General features: G+C 33.1%; 4 protein-coding genes across 4 annotated transcripts; 1 reads left to right on the top strand and 3 right to left on the bottom strand.

Moving 5' to 3' along the window:
* Positions 1-3,661: 3,661 nt before the first annotated feature.
* On the top strand, positions 3,662-5,004 carry LOC145042990 (protein UNUSUAL FLORAL ORGANS-like). The gene has a single exon (XM_078991518.1). It carries the CDS (start codon positions 3,691-3,693, stop codon positions 4,771-4,773), a length of 1,083 nt encoding a protein of 360 aa, XP_078847644.1. The 5' UTR covers positions 3,662-3,690; the 3' UTR covers positions 4,774-5,004.
* A 23-nt stretch (positions 5,005-5,027) lies between these two features.
* LOC145042991 (uncharacterized) lies at positions 5,028-6,707 on the bottom strand. The gene is made up of 6 exons (XM_078991519.1): positions 6,585-6,707; positions 6,061-6,157; positions 5,823-5,908; positions 5,679-5,743; positions 5,500-5,582; positions 5,028-5,400 (listed from the first exon to the last, which is right to left on the bottom strand). The coding sequence occupies exons 2-6, from the start codon at positions 6,139-6,141 to the stop codon at positions 5,308-5,310; spliced, it is 408 nt and encodes a 135-aa protein (XP_078847645.1). The 5' UTR covers positions 6,142-6,157; positions 6,585-6,707; the 3' UTR covers positions 5,028-5,307.
* A 139-nt stretch (positions 6,708-6,846) lies between these two features.
* LOC145040291 (uncharacterized) lies at positions 6,847-7,293 on the bottom strand. Its single transcript, XM_078988238.1, has one exon. The coding sequence runs from the start codon at positions 7,291-7,293 to the stop codon at positions 6,847-6,849; it is 447 nt and encodes a 148-aa protein (XP_078844364.1).
* A 2,023-nt stretch (positions 7,294-9,316) lies between these two features.
* On the bottom strand, positions 9,317-12,001 carry LOC145040292 (uncharacterized). The gene is made up of 3 exons (XM_078988239.1): positions 11,722-12,001; positions 9,883-10,361; positions 9,317-9,742 (listed from the first exon to the last, which is right to left on the bottom strand). Exons 1-3 carry the CDS (start codon positions 11,999-12,001, stop codon positions 9,317-9,319), a joined length of 1,185 nt encoding a protein of 394 aa, XP_078844365.1.
* Positions 12,002-18,942: the final 6,941 nt, after the last annotated feature.

Below are 18,942 nucleotides of genomic sequence, written 5' to 3' on the forward strand. Positions count from 1 at the left end.
AATTTTGTTCTTTCGGCACATATTGCTTCGGTGGTGTACACCCTATTACACCATACCCCACCAAAAAAATCTAAAAAGAACAATAAAATGAAACACTTGATTTATATTACAAAATAAATAAATTAGGTGTAAATTTGTGTGGGTGGAATGACGAGATTAGTTCAAAAAAGATAGATTAACTAGATTTAGAAATAAAATAAACTAACATAAGCAATTCAGCAAAATATGTAACGATTGACGGTCTGAAAATCATATGCATTAGCCCAAACCCAAGAAGAAACTATATTTTCAAATAAATACAATGAAGAACTCAAATTCGACAACAATGGAACACTTAGGAAGTTTTCTGATGCCTACAATGTTTACTTCACGGGTCGAGTGTTTAATAGTTTAAAAAAAATTTGGAAATGATAGTCTGGTAATATCATATAATATATTGATTTTTGATAATATTTTTAATATTAAATTGATTTAAATTTAATTAAAATATGAGTTTGGATATATTTGTAATTTTTATAATTTTAGATGGACATGTACGATTTGTTTTAAATTTGTAAGGATATTAATGTAGTATTGAAATTTTGTAAGGATATGAATGAAATTTATTAAGTTGACGTACTCACTACCACTATACAACAATACAAATCATCTTTTTTTGTTTAAAGTTAAATAAAAAATATAATGAAAATGCTATATTATTTTTTTAAATTAGTTTTTTCATTCGTTAAAATTAAAAAAATGCATTGATTAAAATTTTAAAAAAAGAACAATAACCAAATTTAAAATAATAAAAAAAAAGACGATTTGAAAAAAAAAATGGTCTAATATAAAAATCTCAAACATAGAAAAAAAATCCATATTATGGAGCATATTTCAATTTTAGACAATGTTAGACATAGGAAAAAGCTTTGTGGGTTATTGTTTTTTCATATTGTCCATGATCGTGCTAAACACATCAAAAACTTTGTGTAGATTGGTGAGGTTGCTGAAAATTTTGTTGATTTGATACATTTCAACCTCAAATCGCACCACTTCGAAGTAGTTTGATCGGGATTTCAATTTTCATTTCCCATTAAATCATAGAAAACGATTCAAATTTTTTTCCAAAAATAATTAGACGTTTGAGCATCTTCAACTAAGGAGTACTGGGAAGTCGAAACTCACACTCGTGTTAAATTCACTTCTTCATCCTTTGTCCAAGCTAACCATTCATGTTGAGTGAACGGATTTTTTTTCCCTTTCTTCCTTATTGGTCAAGGTTATTCTAGTTGTGTTTCAACTATACAATCTGGAGAATTTGTTGGTGAAGGTTGTGATTGTGAAATTTGTTCGTGGTGAAGGTTGTTGTTGTGGTTGTGTTTGGAAAGGTTGTTGATAACTTGATATAAGAAAATGAATCGGAAGTTTGTGGATAAAGTGGAAAAACATGATATGATTGTTGAAAAAGTTGAGTTTGTGGGATAGGGGAACAACCATGGAGCAAGTTTATAAAATCACATTGAGATGATACCATATTCAAATACTATTGAAGGGGAGTTGTATCTAACCCAAAAAACATTATCGAAACTACGGTTTCAATTACTTGGTGGGGATATTTTGATTTTGATCCATAATATTTGGATTTTAACAAGATTAATGGGTGTATGTAAATAGAGGAAAATAAGATTGGTGTGGAAAATAAGGTTGTTTAGAGTTGTAAATGGTCCCACCCGAGTCAAACGAAAACCTCCCTCTCCGATTGGTCATTGTGGTGCAGTCTCTACACCACAAATAGGGATGGGAAAAAAACCCGAACCCGGCGGGGAAACCCAAAACCCGATTATTTTGAGTCAGGTAACAAATCGTTATTGGGTTTTTTTATCGGGTTTGGAGCAGAGAATGAGTTATCCTCGCCTTGACCCGACCCACCCCGATTATATATATATATATATATATATATATATATATATATATATATATATATATATATATATATATATATAAGGAAAAGTGAATATACCCTTAAGGGTATGTAAGCTTAGGTACCCAAACTCATAATAATACGTCGTTTTGTTTGATATATTTAGTATAATATTGTTAAACTTCAATCTTTAACTTGATTTATATTCAATATTTTTAAATTTTCACTATTATCTTCCTCTTACATCATATCTTTTTATCGAACACTTACTAAGCTATATATATATTATTGTTGAAAATGACAATTATGTAAGAGTAAGATAAACATGAAATTTATAAAAATCTTTAAAGTAATTCAAGTTAGAAGTTGAATTATAAGAACATTGAACAATTACAATGACTATATATAATACGAAACGATATAGTATGATGTGTTTGGGTACCTAAGTTTATATACCCTTAAGGGTATATTCACTTTTCCCATATATATATATATATATATATATATATATATATATATATATATATATATATATATATATATATATATATATATATATATATATATATATATATATATATATATGTTCGAATCCTTTTGATGATAATTACACGCATTCAAAGATAAAATACTTACTGTGGACAATCTTTTTAGTTATTAACAATCTGGTATAAATGATCATTTTTTATATTTTGACCTATTACACTAAAATTAAATCAAATAATTTTTAATATAACATCGAATTAATTTTATTAAAGTGATTCATCATATTTTTAAATTAAATGGGAGGCTGGAACACGTATTTTTTATAAGACATCGGGGTACCCTAAAACAGAATAAAGATTTCGTTATGAATTGTTGTAAACCCGATAAGATACCCGAACCCAACGGAACGCCCCGATAAAATACCCGAAACATATCGGAGCGGGTTTGCAAAACCATTCTCCACCCCAAACCTACCCCGTTGCCATTCCTAACCACAAATCACCACCTCCTCGACCGATCACAACCCACTTGTTGACAATTCGCGTTTAAAGACCATTTATTTAATAATTACCCATGCACTTACATTTATTTTTTATTGTTTAAACTTTAAAGTCAATGACGATCTCCACCAACATTGTTTCTTTTCCAGCAAGACTACCCAATCAAAAAAACACAAGTAACTCTATGAACAAACTTCAAAACTAAATCATATATAGATGAAAAAAAAGAAAAAACTAACCAATATTTAAATCTTAAAGCCCTAGTGAATTTTCTTTTGTATTACACCCACACGTAATTGGAGTAAGTCGCATTCTTTTCACAGAACACGAGATTAAACATAACTAAAACATGGTCCGTACATGAGAGCTTTCGGACTATAAAAAAGAAGCAAGTTGTTAACGTTTGACATAATTACCCTTCTAAATAGTAACAAAACTCCTTCTGATAACCGACGTCGTTATTGTTCAGCATAAAACACATCAAGACATCCATATGGGACAATAAAGCCAAGAACCCAACAAATTTACATAAAACAATATTTGTAACCTTATGTTGTTCTGTGACCTTTCAGCTCTCCTAAGAACACATCAACAACAATTTCCTCCCACAAACAAATTATACAACAATAATATACTAATTAAGTACATCCCCATGTGCCTCAGATTCGATCACCAATAGCACAGGGTGGGGTAGGGTAGCCATAGGTGGCACACATCTCAATGCAACATTTCTTGCAACTTTCAATTATTGCACTACGTGTTTATAACTACAATAACTCTCATCAACCACTACTTGTTCAAATAATGTGGAGCAATCTTCCTTCTGATCTCCTATCCAACATCTTCTCCTACCTCCCACCTCCCTCCATACCTCGCGCCACGGCTGTCTGCCGCCACTGGCGCGACAGCGCCAGGGCGGCAACCCGAGACACACGGCGGCACCACCACCACCCGCCATGGTTCATCGCCTTACCCACCAACAAGAACAACTTCTGTTTCATTCATAATCCAATCGAAAACACTTGGCACTCACTTGATCTCAAACATGTCCCGACCCTAATCAAACCTGTATCAACAATCGGGGGACACGGTTTGATACTATTCAAATCCATGGGTGGTGCCCCGATCCAACTCTCGGTTTGTAATCCGTTCACCGGGCAGTTCGGGCAGCTTCCGCCCCTTCGAAAACCGCGGACAAATCCCGGTGTGGGAATCATCGAGGTTTTTCCCGGGCAGTTTAAGTTGTACGTGGCGGGCGGGATGTCGGAGGCGGCAAGTGGTGGTGCCGCCTCGTACGAATCGACATTGGAAATGTTTGATTCGAATGTTAAAAAGTGGACGGTTGTGGGGTCCATGCCGGTGGAATTTTCCGTGAGGCTTACAGTGTGGACCCCAAACGAGAGTGTTTACTCGAATGGGGTTCTTTATTGGATGACATCAGCGCGTGCTTATAGCATAATGGGGTTTGAAATGGATACGAATAAATGGAGGGAATTCAGTGTCCCGATGGGGTACATGTTGGAATTTGCTGCCCTTGTTCCGCGAAATGGACAGCTGGTGGTTGTTGGCGGGTGTCATGGCGGAGATGTGGTGGTTTGGGAGTTGGGTGAGGGAGGGGAATGGAATGTGATTGAAAGAATGCCGGATGAATTAAGGAAAAGATTTGTTGGTGGGAGTGTAAAGTGTGTGGGGATTGAAGGGGGAGTTTGTTTGTATAGGGACATGGCTTCGGGAATTGTGGTGTGGAGAAGAGGTCGGAATTGTATTGATAGATGGGAATGGAATTGGATTGAAGGTTGTAATCGGGTAAGTGGAAAACACATAGAAAATTACCCGATCAAAGGGGTTTTTCTTCACCCAAATCTTGCTTCTTCTCCTTTTATTTAGCATGTACAAATGAAGAGAACTTCCATATGATTTTTTTTTTTTTTTTTTTTTTTTAAATATATATATATTTAGGAAAATACAATGTACAATTTTAATCCCGTTATTATATTTCACAAACTTTTATTTACAAGTATAAAATATTAATTATAAAAATAGGTTATAAAGCCCATAAAAGTTATAATAAAATTGTTGAATCATATTTTGTTAGTTACTTTCAAAAGTCAAATTTTACTTGGATGAAAACAATAAAAATATCAAAAAAGAAATTCATTAAATATTACATAAATAAAAACAGGGTTACATTGCATTAAATATTACATTTTTTTTTCTTCATTTCTATGGAATCAACTATTCCATTCCTTCCTTGATTCCATCATAACAAACATGTAGATAGACTTATTCATCAATTCTTAACATTACATGCTAAAGTATATAAAAATTATACCCTACTCTATAGCGGAATCAAAACAAAATACCGCATTATGAATAAACTTAATTCCAAAATTACCCTTTTGAAGCTTTAAGATGAGAGCCTCATAGGTATCTTCTTGCAAGGGCCCGGACCTTTGTATCAAAATGTGAAGATGTGACACGAGATCCTGGTAAATAGAGAGGATTCAAAAGAATCTGCACATAGACAAAGTAAAAAAGGTAAAATTTAACATTTTTTTTAATCTTTTGATTTGTGTAGCCTTGAATAATATTTCAAGGCATAAATTTAATTACCTTTATATAAAGCTCATGGACCTCCTGAAAGAAGGTCTTGATTCCATCATCATTACGTGAGTCATGAAGCAGCATCAATCGAGTATGTAACACTTGAGTCAATGAAAATATATAAATTTACAAAATATATATAATGATTTTTAAAAAGTAAGGTAATTAATTACAAAAAATAAAAAGGATATGACCGGCTGTAACGTATACTGACACTACCAAATCATTGAATCTGTCAACTGATTTCAAAAACCTGGCAAACATAAAAAGAAAAAAGTAAAATTTCTTGATTAAAATTGTGAAAGAGATTGATTTATTGTTATGAATCTTACATGGCACTTGTTGTCCATGCAAGATCCTGAACAACATCTAAAGCTGCATGGAGAATGAATTGGTGTTGATGTGCAGCTTCCTCTTTCTATAATGTCATTGCAAGGTATATATAAGTTGTGAGTGAAAAGGGTTCTTCAATCTTCACAAAATCTTTATATGATAAAATGTAATAAAGCAAAGAAACATTGCATTCACAAATTCACAAATTCACAAATGATATGTCAAAAGAAATCATACTTTAGGAGCACTTCCAACTTCTGCATCGTATATAGGAATGTCATTTCTGCTAATGATCATAAAACATGCAGTGCTAGCCATTTGATTATATGAATATCTGCAACAACAAATTGATGCAACCTTATCCAAAAGCTTTCTTGGATTTCATCATATCCAAATCAAGAATCGATATGTAAGATTAATTTCAAAACTGTAAACTTCATCCTTCGTAATTGAAAAAGGAAGTCACAATATTAGGGCTTGAACATAGTGCATTGAACTACGATGCACTTCTGACTAAAGATTTCAAATAATCAAGAGACAAACACTCGATTGTGATCATGAATTTCTAAAAACCGCCAGTCGAGATTCTAGTTTTGCAGTCTATGTCCAGATATGACTACATATTAATTTCATAAAGAGCAACAAAATTACGGGAAAATGGCAACCCTAATCAATCAAGGTTAGGGACATCAAAATATACGTGTATGTGACAGTAGAGGATTTGTGGTTTTAAGTTATAAGAGACAGAAGGGAAGACGTACACCGTATTCCGATCGAAGAGCTCCTCCGGCGGAGCAGTGGATAGTTACGGAGTAACATAAACCCGATGGCCGATCCCCTCGGATCCCAATAAAGAGTTTCAGTTTAACCCCTGTACTTTAACGTTATTGTGATTTGCTCCGCTAGTTTTTTTTTGGAAACGACAAATAAATATATTAATAGAAGTCACTCGCTTAGCAAGTAACTAAAACGAGGGCACAAATACAAAGAGAGGAGTCTATAATAGAGATAGAGAAACAAAACTTAACAAAAAGGAGATATACTCCATTCAAACCACCTATGCTTCACCTCCTTAGATATGAACTTGAACCATGAGAAGGTCTGTAAGATCACCTCGTCAGCAATCTTTGCAGGATTAGTGTGAATCCCTTTAAATCTCTTGTTGTTTCTGGCTATCCATATGAACCATAAGAGTCCATATAACATCAAAGTTACCTTAACTCTCTTTCTTGGACAATTACCCCATGTTGCTGCAAAGTTAAGAAACTCATTAACATCATTAAATTGAGTGTTAGGAATTCCACACCAATTTAAGATCCTATTCCGAGCCTCCACAGCCACATCACATTTAATCAACAAATGATCACTATACTCGTGGACCATGTTGCATAGAGAGCACATGCTTGATTGAACTTTGACTCCTCTTGCTTCAAGATTTTCCGCCACTGGTATTCTTTTCATTGCTGCCATCTAGATAAAGCATCTAATTTTTAGTGGGATTACATTTGACCAACATATCTTGCTCTAATGACACGAATTGTTATTAGAGTCAATTATATTGCACATAATACAAACCGTATATAGTCCATCCACACTTAGATTGAATCGGAAGCCGTTTTGTGTTGGTTGTGTATTAACCCCTCGAAGCATTTCACAAAGATTTGTCAGATCACCCATAACCTCATCTTCTATAATTTGTGACTTCCAACTCCAGCAGAAGCCTGGTGAGACAATCCTGTCAGACATCAGACATAGTTTTGTGGTTTCTAATTCATATAATCTAGGAAAATTTTCTTGCAATGTTAAGGATCCACACCACCGATCTTTCCAAAACAAAATCGATACATTTGAACCAGGTACAAGTGTAAACAGGTCATGATAACTTATGTCAAATTCATGAAGAGTTTTAATGGCTTTAGTTATGTTGCTCCACACCCTATACATCGATGTTTTTGCTATCACAGTAACCGGTTTTCGTGCTAAGTTATGTATACTTTTATGCATTTTCTCCATAAACCGCCACACACAACATTAAGTTTCCACCACCATTTTGTGAGCAATGCTGCATTTTAAGCTTTTAACGATCCAACTCCTAGTTCGCCGTCCTTTTTTGGTGCCACAACTTTAGATCATGAGACCCAATGAATCCGAGATTGAGACTCATTGCCACTCCAAAGGAATTTCCTTCTCATTTTTTCAAGTTCTTCAACTATACCATTTGGCGCCTTGAAATGAGAGCAGTACTAAGTCGGAAGACTATTCAGTACTGACTTGATGAGTGTCAGTCTTCACCGAATGACAAGGTTTTAGCTTTCCAAATAGAAAGCCTAGACTGAAATTTGTCAATTATCGGTCTCCAGTTCTTATTTAACGCCATATTTGCACCAACAGGTACTCCAAGATAACTAAAAGGGAATGATCCTTGAATACAACCTATCACCCTTGCTTGACACGGTATCTCAGATTCCATCACACCAATGCTAAATAATCGTGACTTGTGGAAGTTTACTTTCAAACCAGAACAAATATGAAAGCATTTTAGAATTCTGGCTAGATTTTTAATGTCGGTTTCACACCATTTTCCCACCAATACTGCATCATCGACATAAAATAAATGAGATAGAGTTGGTCCATTGTGTGGAAGAGTAATACCTTGGATTATGGATTTTTTTGGGCACATTTCAGGGCAATGTTCAGTCCCTCCATAGCAATGATGAAGAGGAAAGATGAGATCGGATCACCTTGTCGTACCCTTTTGGTGATTGGAAACTCTTCGGTAGGAGAACCGTTGACTAATACTGAAGCTCTAGCTGATTTGAGACAACCTTGAATCCATCCACGCCATTTACAACTGAATCCCATTTGCTCCATAAATTGAATCCATGTAATTCCAATTTAATGAATCGAATGATTTCTCAAAATCAACCTTTAATAAAAAGATTTTTTCTTTCACTTTTTTGGCCCATGAACACACTTCGTTTATTATTAATGGTCCTTCTAGGATGTGTCTACCTTCGATATATGCTGATTCTATTTCATCCACCACCGATCCCACCACAAGTTTTAACCTTGAGGCAAGTATTTTGGACACAATTTTATACATGCATCCTATGAAGTTTATGGGCCTGTAATCCACAAGGTTTAATGGATCTTTTGTTTTTGGAATGAGGGTTATGAAGGAAGAGTTGCACCCATTAGCAAAACTGCCACAAGACTCAAAGTAGGATACAAATCGAATAATATCATCCTTCATCACATCCCATTTATTTTTTATTACTTTGAATGTGTAACCATTTGGACCAGGGGATTTGTCACCACCACAATCCCATATAGCTTGCTTAATTTCCTCGTGAGAAATTGGTGCATCAAGGAGATCTCTTTGAGTCGTAGATAACACATTGAAATCACTGCTAATAAGTTTTGGTCTCTTCGGCCACCTTTCGTGAAATTTGTTACCAAAAAATGAGTGAATCTCCCTTTTGATTTCGGTGGGTTATGTGTTCCATGTACCGTTTATAATTAGACCATGCAATCTATTTTTTATGTTCTTGCATTTTATGGCGTTATGAAAGAAACGCGTGTTTTCATCACCATCAGCAAGCCAACGGATTTTAGCCTTCTGTTGGATATCCAATTTTGCAAACTTCTCCAGTTCAACAATCTTGATTTTACTATCTCTTCTTTCTGATAATTCCTCCTCTGACAACCCTCTTAATTCGGCAAGATTCTCAATTTCATCTACTCTCTTCCGTAACTTAGTCAACTCTTTTGATTCCTTAGTCGCATCTGTGTTTCTCCATTTACAAATCACTTTTCTAACAAAACGTAGTTTGGCTGTTAAAAACATATCAGGAGAACCAAAACCTTTACAGGAGTTCCATGCCTCAATAAAAACCGAATCAAAGTCTTCTTGATGCAGCTATGAATTGAAAAAACGGAAGGGGGAGGCCCAAAATCTTGGTTCGATGGCTTGAGAACCAGGGGAGTGTGATCAGAGTACTCACGAGGCAGAACTATAACCGTGGAGAGTGGTTGCCGAGCCATGAAGTTAGAACATACCAAGTACCTATCTAACTTACTAAGTTTTAAGCCATCATCACACATATACGTAAATTTCTTTCCACCGAGATTGAATTCATGGAGACCAGCTCTGACAATGAAATCGTTGAAGTTATTGGCTGTGGTTTTACAAAACCTAGAATTTACTCTTTCACATTCATAACAGACTGCGTTGAAATCCCCAAAAAATATCCATATTCCATTAATGCTCCCTTTTAACTGAAGAAGTTTAGCCCATAGTAACCTTTTTTCTCTAACTGGTTGAGGACCATATACATTGACAATTGTGGTGCTTCCAGGAATGCCAATCCAATGTCCCGATATAGCGAGAAAATTCTTAGAGGAAAAGGAATGGGATTTGAAAAAAGTCGAAGGGTCCCATATGCTCACAATACCACCTGATCTACCCACCGGGTTTACAAATTCTACCACATAGTTTGAATTAACCCAAGCTCCTTCAAAATCGATTGTATTTGAATCTGTTACCCATGTTTCTTGTAAACCAATAAAGTCTACATTTTGTGAGGTCTTTAGTCTGCGTATCCAATCAATCTTTTGAGTTTCCCCACACCCCCTAATGTTGAGACTTAAACAATTCATTGAGGAATTTTTTCCATGCCGTCTCCATTGTTGACGATATCCATGATGATTGGATTGTCATTGGCAAGTTGAAAACCAACAACGTTACCTATCTTTAGGAGACTTGGAATCTATTTTGATGTGGAATCTTTGTCTACTGAACTGTGATTACTGGAGATGTTTAACGGCGCAATGAGATTCAGATCTAGTAGATGTGGGGTCGGAGTAGTTGCAACCACATCATGTCAATTACCTGATGAGGCAAGGGTTCATATAATGCGTCAAGCGATCGAAAAACCGGAGCCATATATGAGGGAGGTACCGATTTACTAATTCTTCTTCTCTTATCAACAGAACCCCCAATGTTGAATTTTGGGGATGAAGTATCGAATCGGACTTTATCCAGAGTTGTGGACCATTCATAGGGATGTCAAAAACCCCCCGTGGGACCCCGATCCCGTGTGGGACTAAATGTTTAAAAAAACCTGGAGCGGGAGCAGGGGCAGAATTAAACCCCGCTTATTTTCGGGACCGGGGTCGGGAGTTGGTATTTCCGTCTCGTACTCCTGCGCGGGCCCCGGTTGTACATTTATGTAAAAAATATATATTTAATATAAAATAAATATACGAAATAGATTTTCAAATTTTAGGTGTAGGTTAGGTTTTACTTTCCCGTTTCCAATTAATAGATATTGAAAAGGTAGTGAATTGATCATATATTTTTGGATATGTAAGTATTTTATATTTGTAATATTTGATTTGTCATATGTTATATTTTTAAGATTGTTGCAATTATCGTTTTGTAATGTTGAATTCGTAATGTTGGATTTTTAATTTTTTAGTTTCTAAAAGATTATGTTTTAAGCTTTTAATGTTATTAAAAATACGCTTTTTAGCCTAAACCAACGTGGTTGTTTAGCAAAAAAACGAATTTTAAGCCTATAAACCGAAGGAACCGGGGGAACGGGGGCGGGACTGGGGGCGATGGAGGTAACTGGGGGCGGGACCGAGGGCTATGTAAACGGGGGAGCCGGGGGCGAGACCGGGAGCGGGGGCAACACCTGATTTCGGGGGCGGGAGCGGGGCAGCTATTTCCGCTCCCGTTTGATCCCGTTGACACCCCTAACCATTCATCACCACGTGGAAGAGGAATGTCTGAAATGGGCCTTGCTAATGTATTTAAATTGGGCTCACCAGATCTAGTCGAGTCTTTTTTGGCCATATTAGAGTTCGATTCAATATTTCTTTTGGGACTCGCACCTGTATTAATTATCGGAGCCGATTCACCTTCCGCCATTAATGCATCTCCATTGAAGTCAGCTGTATGCTCCACTGTCGGTGCCGGAGATGAGGACCGACGAACCACATCATCCAACATAGTTTTGTCGACAATTTCGCCGTCTTCAAGATCAACATTTTGTACATTTTGGATCTCCCATGTTGCTAAGATAGCATCTTCATCAAATTCAGAATTCTCTTCGTCTTCAGGACTATCAGAGTTATCTACATCATCTTCCACACCATCATGTTCATCTTTCATAAAACTACACTAGTTCCATGTGTTGTTGTCGAATGGTGCCCAATCTCTATCATATTCGGCCACACCAATCTTATATCTCTTATTTTCATACACGATGTCTACTTCACCATTGATAATCTTCAAAACAATCATCAAAATACATACGTGACCCGTTGAAATGTCAAAAAAATTTCCAATTGCCACCAAATGTTTCTATTGGTTTCCCAAAGTTCTCAGCAATCTTCGTATAGTTCTCTTCAGACCGAAATCTTACAGGAACTCCATGTATTCTCACCCATGCAAGTCTTGTTGCTCCATGGTCATCATTGAAACCCTTTTTTAACCATTTAAACCATCTGTTCCAATTTGAATCGTCCTGATAAAACATATCCGCCTCTTTCTGGTTGATGAAAACAATAATTATTTTCAAACCTCCTATGTAGTACACTTTCCCGCTATAATTACTATCTCTTTCCATGATTGTAGGGATGTTTGCTATATGTTGAGCACTGCATACTTCACCCACCAGTACTCGTTCTTCCCACTTGGAAACTATTTCAATGGGCTTTAAGGTAATAGTTGGGTGTGGATTAGTCATAATGTTACCATTTATCTTTCCGGTGACTGCTTCTGCAAATCCCTGGCCACAACATATGCTGCAACTTAACCTGCTTAGGAGGATATTGTGGGGGAGCAAACTTCTTCGCGTGACTTCTGTTCATCATCATTGAGAATACAATGCCCACATCTGACTCTACTCATTTCTTTTTCCATTACCTTCACATCTCGAACATCTTTGAATCTAACAAAAGCAAAAATTGAACCCATTCTATCTCTCTTACCACCAATGTATATATCGACCACCTTTCCATATATCTGGAATGCCTCTTTGATCATCTGCTTACTCACCCTATCAGGAAGATTGGTTACGCAGTATGATGTTATCTCTGAGTTAGTTGCAACAGCACCTTTGTGATCCTTCTTGCGTCGGACTTCCGTCTAGTCTCCTAGCCTTTCTCCCTGTTTTTCGACGTGACCATCCACTAGTTTTTCCCCCCACGGAATGTTGGTGAAATTTTACTATTTTACCCTTTAAAGTACAAAAAGTTGCTCTACTAGTTAGGGTCAAATTCTCGTATATATTCTTGGTAGAGAAATTATGCAAATCAAGGTCAACTGATTGGTTTGTTATGGTTTCCACTTTTACAAGCCTCATCATCCACCAAATGAGCATTAGGTTTGGTTTAATCAAAGCTCATGTTCAATGATTAAAGTTAGTTATTACTAAATGGTAGATTAGTAATTTCTTTTCATTTTTATTAATAGTTGTACTCTCTTTCTCTCTTGCTATATATATAAGGTTAGGTTCATGTGAGACGGCTTAATTTTGTGAGATCGTGAGATGCAATCCTAATCACTCATTTATTAGATAAAACAAAAACATTTTTAAAATGCAAAATAATTGAAAATTTTCAAAAAAAAAAATTCCAATATTATTTTCAGAATATGTATTTTCCAAAAAAAAAATACAAAATAAATAAATACAAAAAAGTACATTTTTTTTTACATATTTTAGTAGAATATTCTACATATCTAACAGATTTAGTAGAATATTCTAAACATTCTAAAAATTATATTAGAATATGTACATTGTGATATTCTATTAGAATATTTCACGTATTTTTCAAAACAAAAAAGGGTAATTTTTTTAATTTTTTAATATTTTTTTAGTTAAATAAAGTTCCGAAAATAATAATTAAAAAAAGAATTTTTGGATTTTTCCATTTATTTTGCATTTTAAAATTATTTTTAGATTTGCTCTCACGGTCTCACAAAATTAGCATGGTCTCAAATGAACCTGAATATATATATATATATATATATATATATATATATATATATATATATATATATATATATATATATATATATATATATATATATATATATATATATATATATATATTTCAAGTACATATATGTATCTTTCTTTTATTTAATTTATAAACACAATAGTACAAGTATTTTATTCGATTCAAAATAAAATATAAAAAAAAATAAAAAATACTACAAAATTTCAAAGCGTTTTTATGTCTTCGTGTTCCATATTTTCTTTAATTTATCATTTTTCATCTCTTCAATATTTTCCTTAAATTCTTCTAAATCTACAAGAAAAATAAAATAAAAAATTGATTAACGCAAGAAAACTCACAAAAATACATGTGTGCATATAGATGTAATTCATATGTGATTCGCTTATGATTTATATGTAAATCACATGTAATTCATATGAAATTTACCTGTGAGTTACATGTGGTTTACATGCGAATTACATTTGAATCACATGTAATTCATATGTGATTCACTTATGATTTACATGCGAATTACATGTAATTCATATATAAATCACTTGTGAATTACATGTGAATCACATGTAATTCATATGTGATTCACTTATGATATATTGTTAAAATGAAATGAATTAAAATAAACTATATGGTTAGAAAAAATAAATAATTTAGATGATTTACATGTGAAATGCATGTGATTCACATGTAAATCATAAGTGACTCATATGTAAATCACAAGTGATTCATAACGCTCAATATATAAGCAATTAAAATAAACTAAAAATAAATAGTTAACATGATTTATATATGAATTACATGTGATTCACATGTAAATCACAAATGATTCACATGTGTCACAAGTGATTCACATGTAAATCTCTTTATTCATCATCATTTTTCTATATAAACTTTTTTATATTATATGAGAATTACCTGAAATCCAAAAAATCGGTAATTTAGAAGGCTCTCATAACTATAGCTTGATAGGAACTTACCCAACACTCACAGAATCTTACATACTTATAAAGTTTGCATTTTCCCTTGATTGTCATGCATTTGAAACCCCCAAACCTTTTCACATTCTTAATAATTATTCACACATAATCAATGGTATTTCATATGAGATAATAATTTGCTAAAACCTCATATATTTGTATGGTATTAGAACATGTTTGAGTTTTTGGGTTTTAGAATTTAGTAAATGGGTAATCCGTTTGATACGTTGGATTTGAAGCTATCTTATTCGAATTACCCAAAACAAGAGATAAATTAATAATATATGCTCATGCATGTTTTGTACAAGCCTCAATCAAAATACAATATATCATGATCATACAATTAAGTGTCTTTTATTGCATTTTTGGCTTTATAACAAAAGTTTGTTTACGTGGCGAAGAAAGAAAACTTCAAGATGAATATTTAGGTAGGATGTTTATATAAGATTTGTTTTAAATATATAATATAGATATAAATACACAAATGTGTGTCAAATACAACCCATCACAAATTTAATGTTATAAACTATAATATAACTCAAAGTGGTTTTTCAAATATAATGTTTATACTATAATATAATATATTAGAAGAATATCATATAGTAGACGAATCCCACATAGTTAGGGTCATATAGTAGACGAATCTCACATATTAGAAGAATACCATATTAGTTGCATAGATAATATATTATAATTATATTTCATTTAAAATATGTTAGGGTCATTTGGTTATTACATTGTTGTATTAGGCACTATAATCTCATATATTTTGAATGACTGTTACAAAAATGATGTTTGTAATTTAAATATAACGTAATATCTTATGATGTTTGTTGAATGATATTATCTTCGATTGAACACTTTTTAATTGGAATCAACTTTATTATAGTTAAAAATTTTGGCTCCATTTTTTCTTTTCATTAGTTCTAGAATATGATTTTTTATATTAACTTAAAATATGTCGCTATCTTAAAATAGATTGAGAATGAGATTTTTTATATTTACTTAAAATACGACACCATTTTCTATTCAATAGTAAAACTAACAAATGTCGTTAAATATGTATTTTTATGAGGTTCAATATAAATAGATGACCACAAATGAGAATCTATATCTAATCAATCATCAACTAATTACATTATATACTAATATGTACATAAAAATTACATTTAAAATTTTAAACTAATAGTAAAAAAAATTCATTATTTATTATGATAAAAAATTTGTAAATCAAAAAATATACATGCTATTTAATCGCATACAAGTTTTATGTATGACTTATTTACAATACATTAAACCATATATAACTGTATTAAATTACATAATTATCTCACTACGTAGCGCGAGCATTCGCCTAGTATAAATATAATTGGTGGCAGAAAATTTCCTCTTTGTCTTTCCCATAACATGTGATAAGTCCTAAAAACACAAGTCATAAATCATAAATAATCAATATAATGGGTTATGGGTAAGCTTTTTTAAATTATAAAATGTTTTAATAAATAAGAGTTTTGGAAGTATAACTTTAATAAGGGAAACACTGAAAAAACAATGGAATAGTGCAATCTTTTTTCTTGCACATAAAACTAACAAGTCTCATCAAAAATGCTTTCTATTGATGTAATTTTTTAAACATCATGGCAAAATCCTGTAAAAAGAGTAAATATTAGTTTTTGTTCATGAGAATTAAAAACGCACAAAAAAACCTAGAATTATATATTTCATAACAGAATCCTTGATCTATAAGAAAATAGGTCAAACCCAAGAAAAAGCATAAATAGAAATTAGGATTAGAATAATTACTAGGAAGCAGTTTCAGAAGATATAAAAAAGCATCGTCATCATCCTTACTGTGCTAGCCACAGAACAGAATGATGTGTCACTCACCTGTAACAATCATCCAAACATCAAACTGGATATCATTAGCAAAAAAGAATCAATATATTATTAGCTTTTCTTTCTTCAGCTTGTTTGAAAATTGGTTCCATTGGAAAATGCTTTATTCCCAGTTTAACCGGTAAGTTTTGGTGAGGTGACATGGCATGTATTTTACACATCATCAAATGTAATATAATAAAGGTCATAGAATTGTCAAATGCATACCAACTAGACCCCATGTCACCAAAAACTTACCAGTTAAACCAGACCTACCTTATTGGAGTGTTTTTTTTTTCTATAACATATGTAAAAAAAATCAATGACTCAGGTGGATTCTACCAATTAGGAGCAAGATCAAACCTTGAATAAAGTGTGAATAACATTGTGAACAACTGCTCTTTCAAAAAAAAAAAACATTGTGAACAACTGACAATACTCTTGCATCACTGATCTTCAGTGTTTCAGCAAGGGAGATAAAAGATTTTATGAAAACAACCATAAAAATATTTCATCCTCTTGTTTTGTTATTCATATTTCATTTCTATATAAAAAATATTAAAATGACCATTGAACAAGAAGGAAAGAAGAAAATGATTTTGGATACTTACAAATTAAAAGATATACACTAGTAATGAAAGATTAAACTAGTTTATTAATGAAAATGAAGATATCATATAATACCTGAATTTCAGCTTCTTTAGCAATCAAAAAGTCAAGCTGAAAGAAATGATAAGTAAAATAAGTTTCTCTAAGCTCTACAACACATTATTATAATTATAAAAAAAAATATAAAATGCATTGTTTCTATTAAAAAATTCCAAATACGCAAGAACTTAAGAAAATCAAATACAATATCCGACCTTTAGTGATTAGCTGGTCAACAAAATCTTGCCAATCATTTGGTTTGGAAATATCCTTAGGTGGCAGGTCACAAGAACCATAGTCAATGGGATGAAATTACCAATACAAAAGTACAATTAACAAAGGTAAAGGATGAAAACATTCTTTGAAGCATTTCAACAAACACGTTGTGCGCTAAAAACAAACAAAAGATATTTTCCAACTCTGAACAGTAATCCATCAAGGTGAAGGAAACTAATACAATATTCAAGATTAGAGAAAGAAAATAGGAAACAAGCAATGGTAGTTACAAATATGAGAATAAATGAAGAACACTTACATTTTCTCCTTCTGTTATCTAATCAGTAGTTGCAAAGAATAAAGTTCTTAAGAGGAAGAACAATATGGTATTAGGGATGATCATACAACCCGTTGGACTGGACCGGATCGGAAAAAACTCGGGACCGGACCCGGACCGAACCGGATATACTTATATGTGGGCCATTTTTTGGGTTTTGTTTTTTACAAAAATCGGGTTTCGGGTTTGGACCGGACCGGACCCGAAATAAAGTTGTTAACCCGAATCGGACCGGAAATCAAAACTTATTAATAAGTTAATAATACTATTTCCATAATTCCTTTTTTGAGCGTATAAGAAAAAAAAACCAATTGAAGCCTATACACAAAATTAGAATAAAAACCTTATCGATGGCTTGATTTCTTTGGGTTCATTCTTAGTGTCAATCGATGATTTCTTCCCTTGGCCACTAATCTTCTACTCTCTAACACTTCCTCTCCTCTATAATGGTGATTGAAAATTGGGTTGGTTCCATGGAAGATAATCAAAGTCAAGTAAGTGTAAATATTTTTATGTCTGATGTCGTAAACTTGTAATGTATATTTTAATTGTGCGTCGTTTTTATTTTATGTTTTAATCATGGGTAATTGGAAAATAAAGTTAATATGTATCTCTGTTGAATGATACTAATACAAAGAATGATAAGTGGGGCCTCTATTTGCTATAAATGTAATACAACATACACAAGCTACACGTGAATGCCCCATGTGGTGGAACTAATTGCCAACCAATAGTATGGGTTTCATATAGATGTTGTATTAATATATTAGATTTAGAGTACGGGTATTGTAATAAGATAATGTAGTATGGGGTGAGTATTAGTTAATGATGTATTAGCCTATTAGGTATTATACATGTTTGTAGTATGATAATCAAACATCCAACTTACTTCATGAGAGATTTCATCTCCTCTTAATAAGGATTCAACTTTCATCCTCTTAGGATTCAACTTTTAAGATTTGAGATCTGAGATTTTTTTATTATTTAATTTCTACTTTTGAGATTTTTTTATTATTAACTATTTGTATAATATGGCAATTG

The sequence above is a fragment of the Lactuca saligna genome, chromosome 4, assembly GCF_052625555.1.
Source record: "Lactuca saligna cultivar CGN05327 chromosome 4, ASM5262555v1, whole genome shotgun sequence".
Classification (NCBI taxonomy): Eukaryota; Viridiplantae; Streptophyta; class Magnoliopsida; order Asterales; family Asteraceae; genus Lactuca; species Lactuca saligna.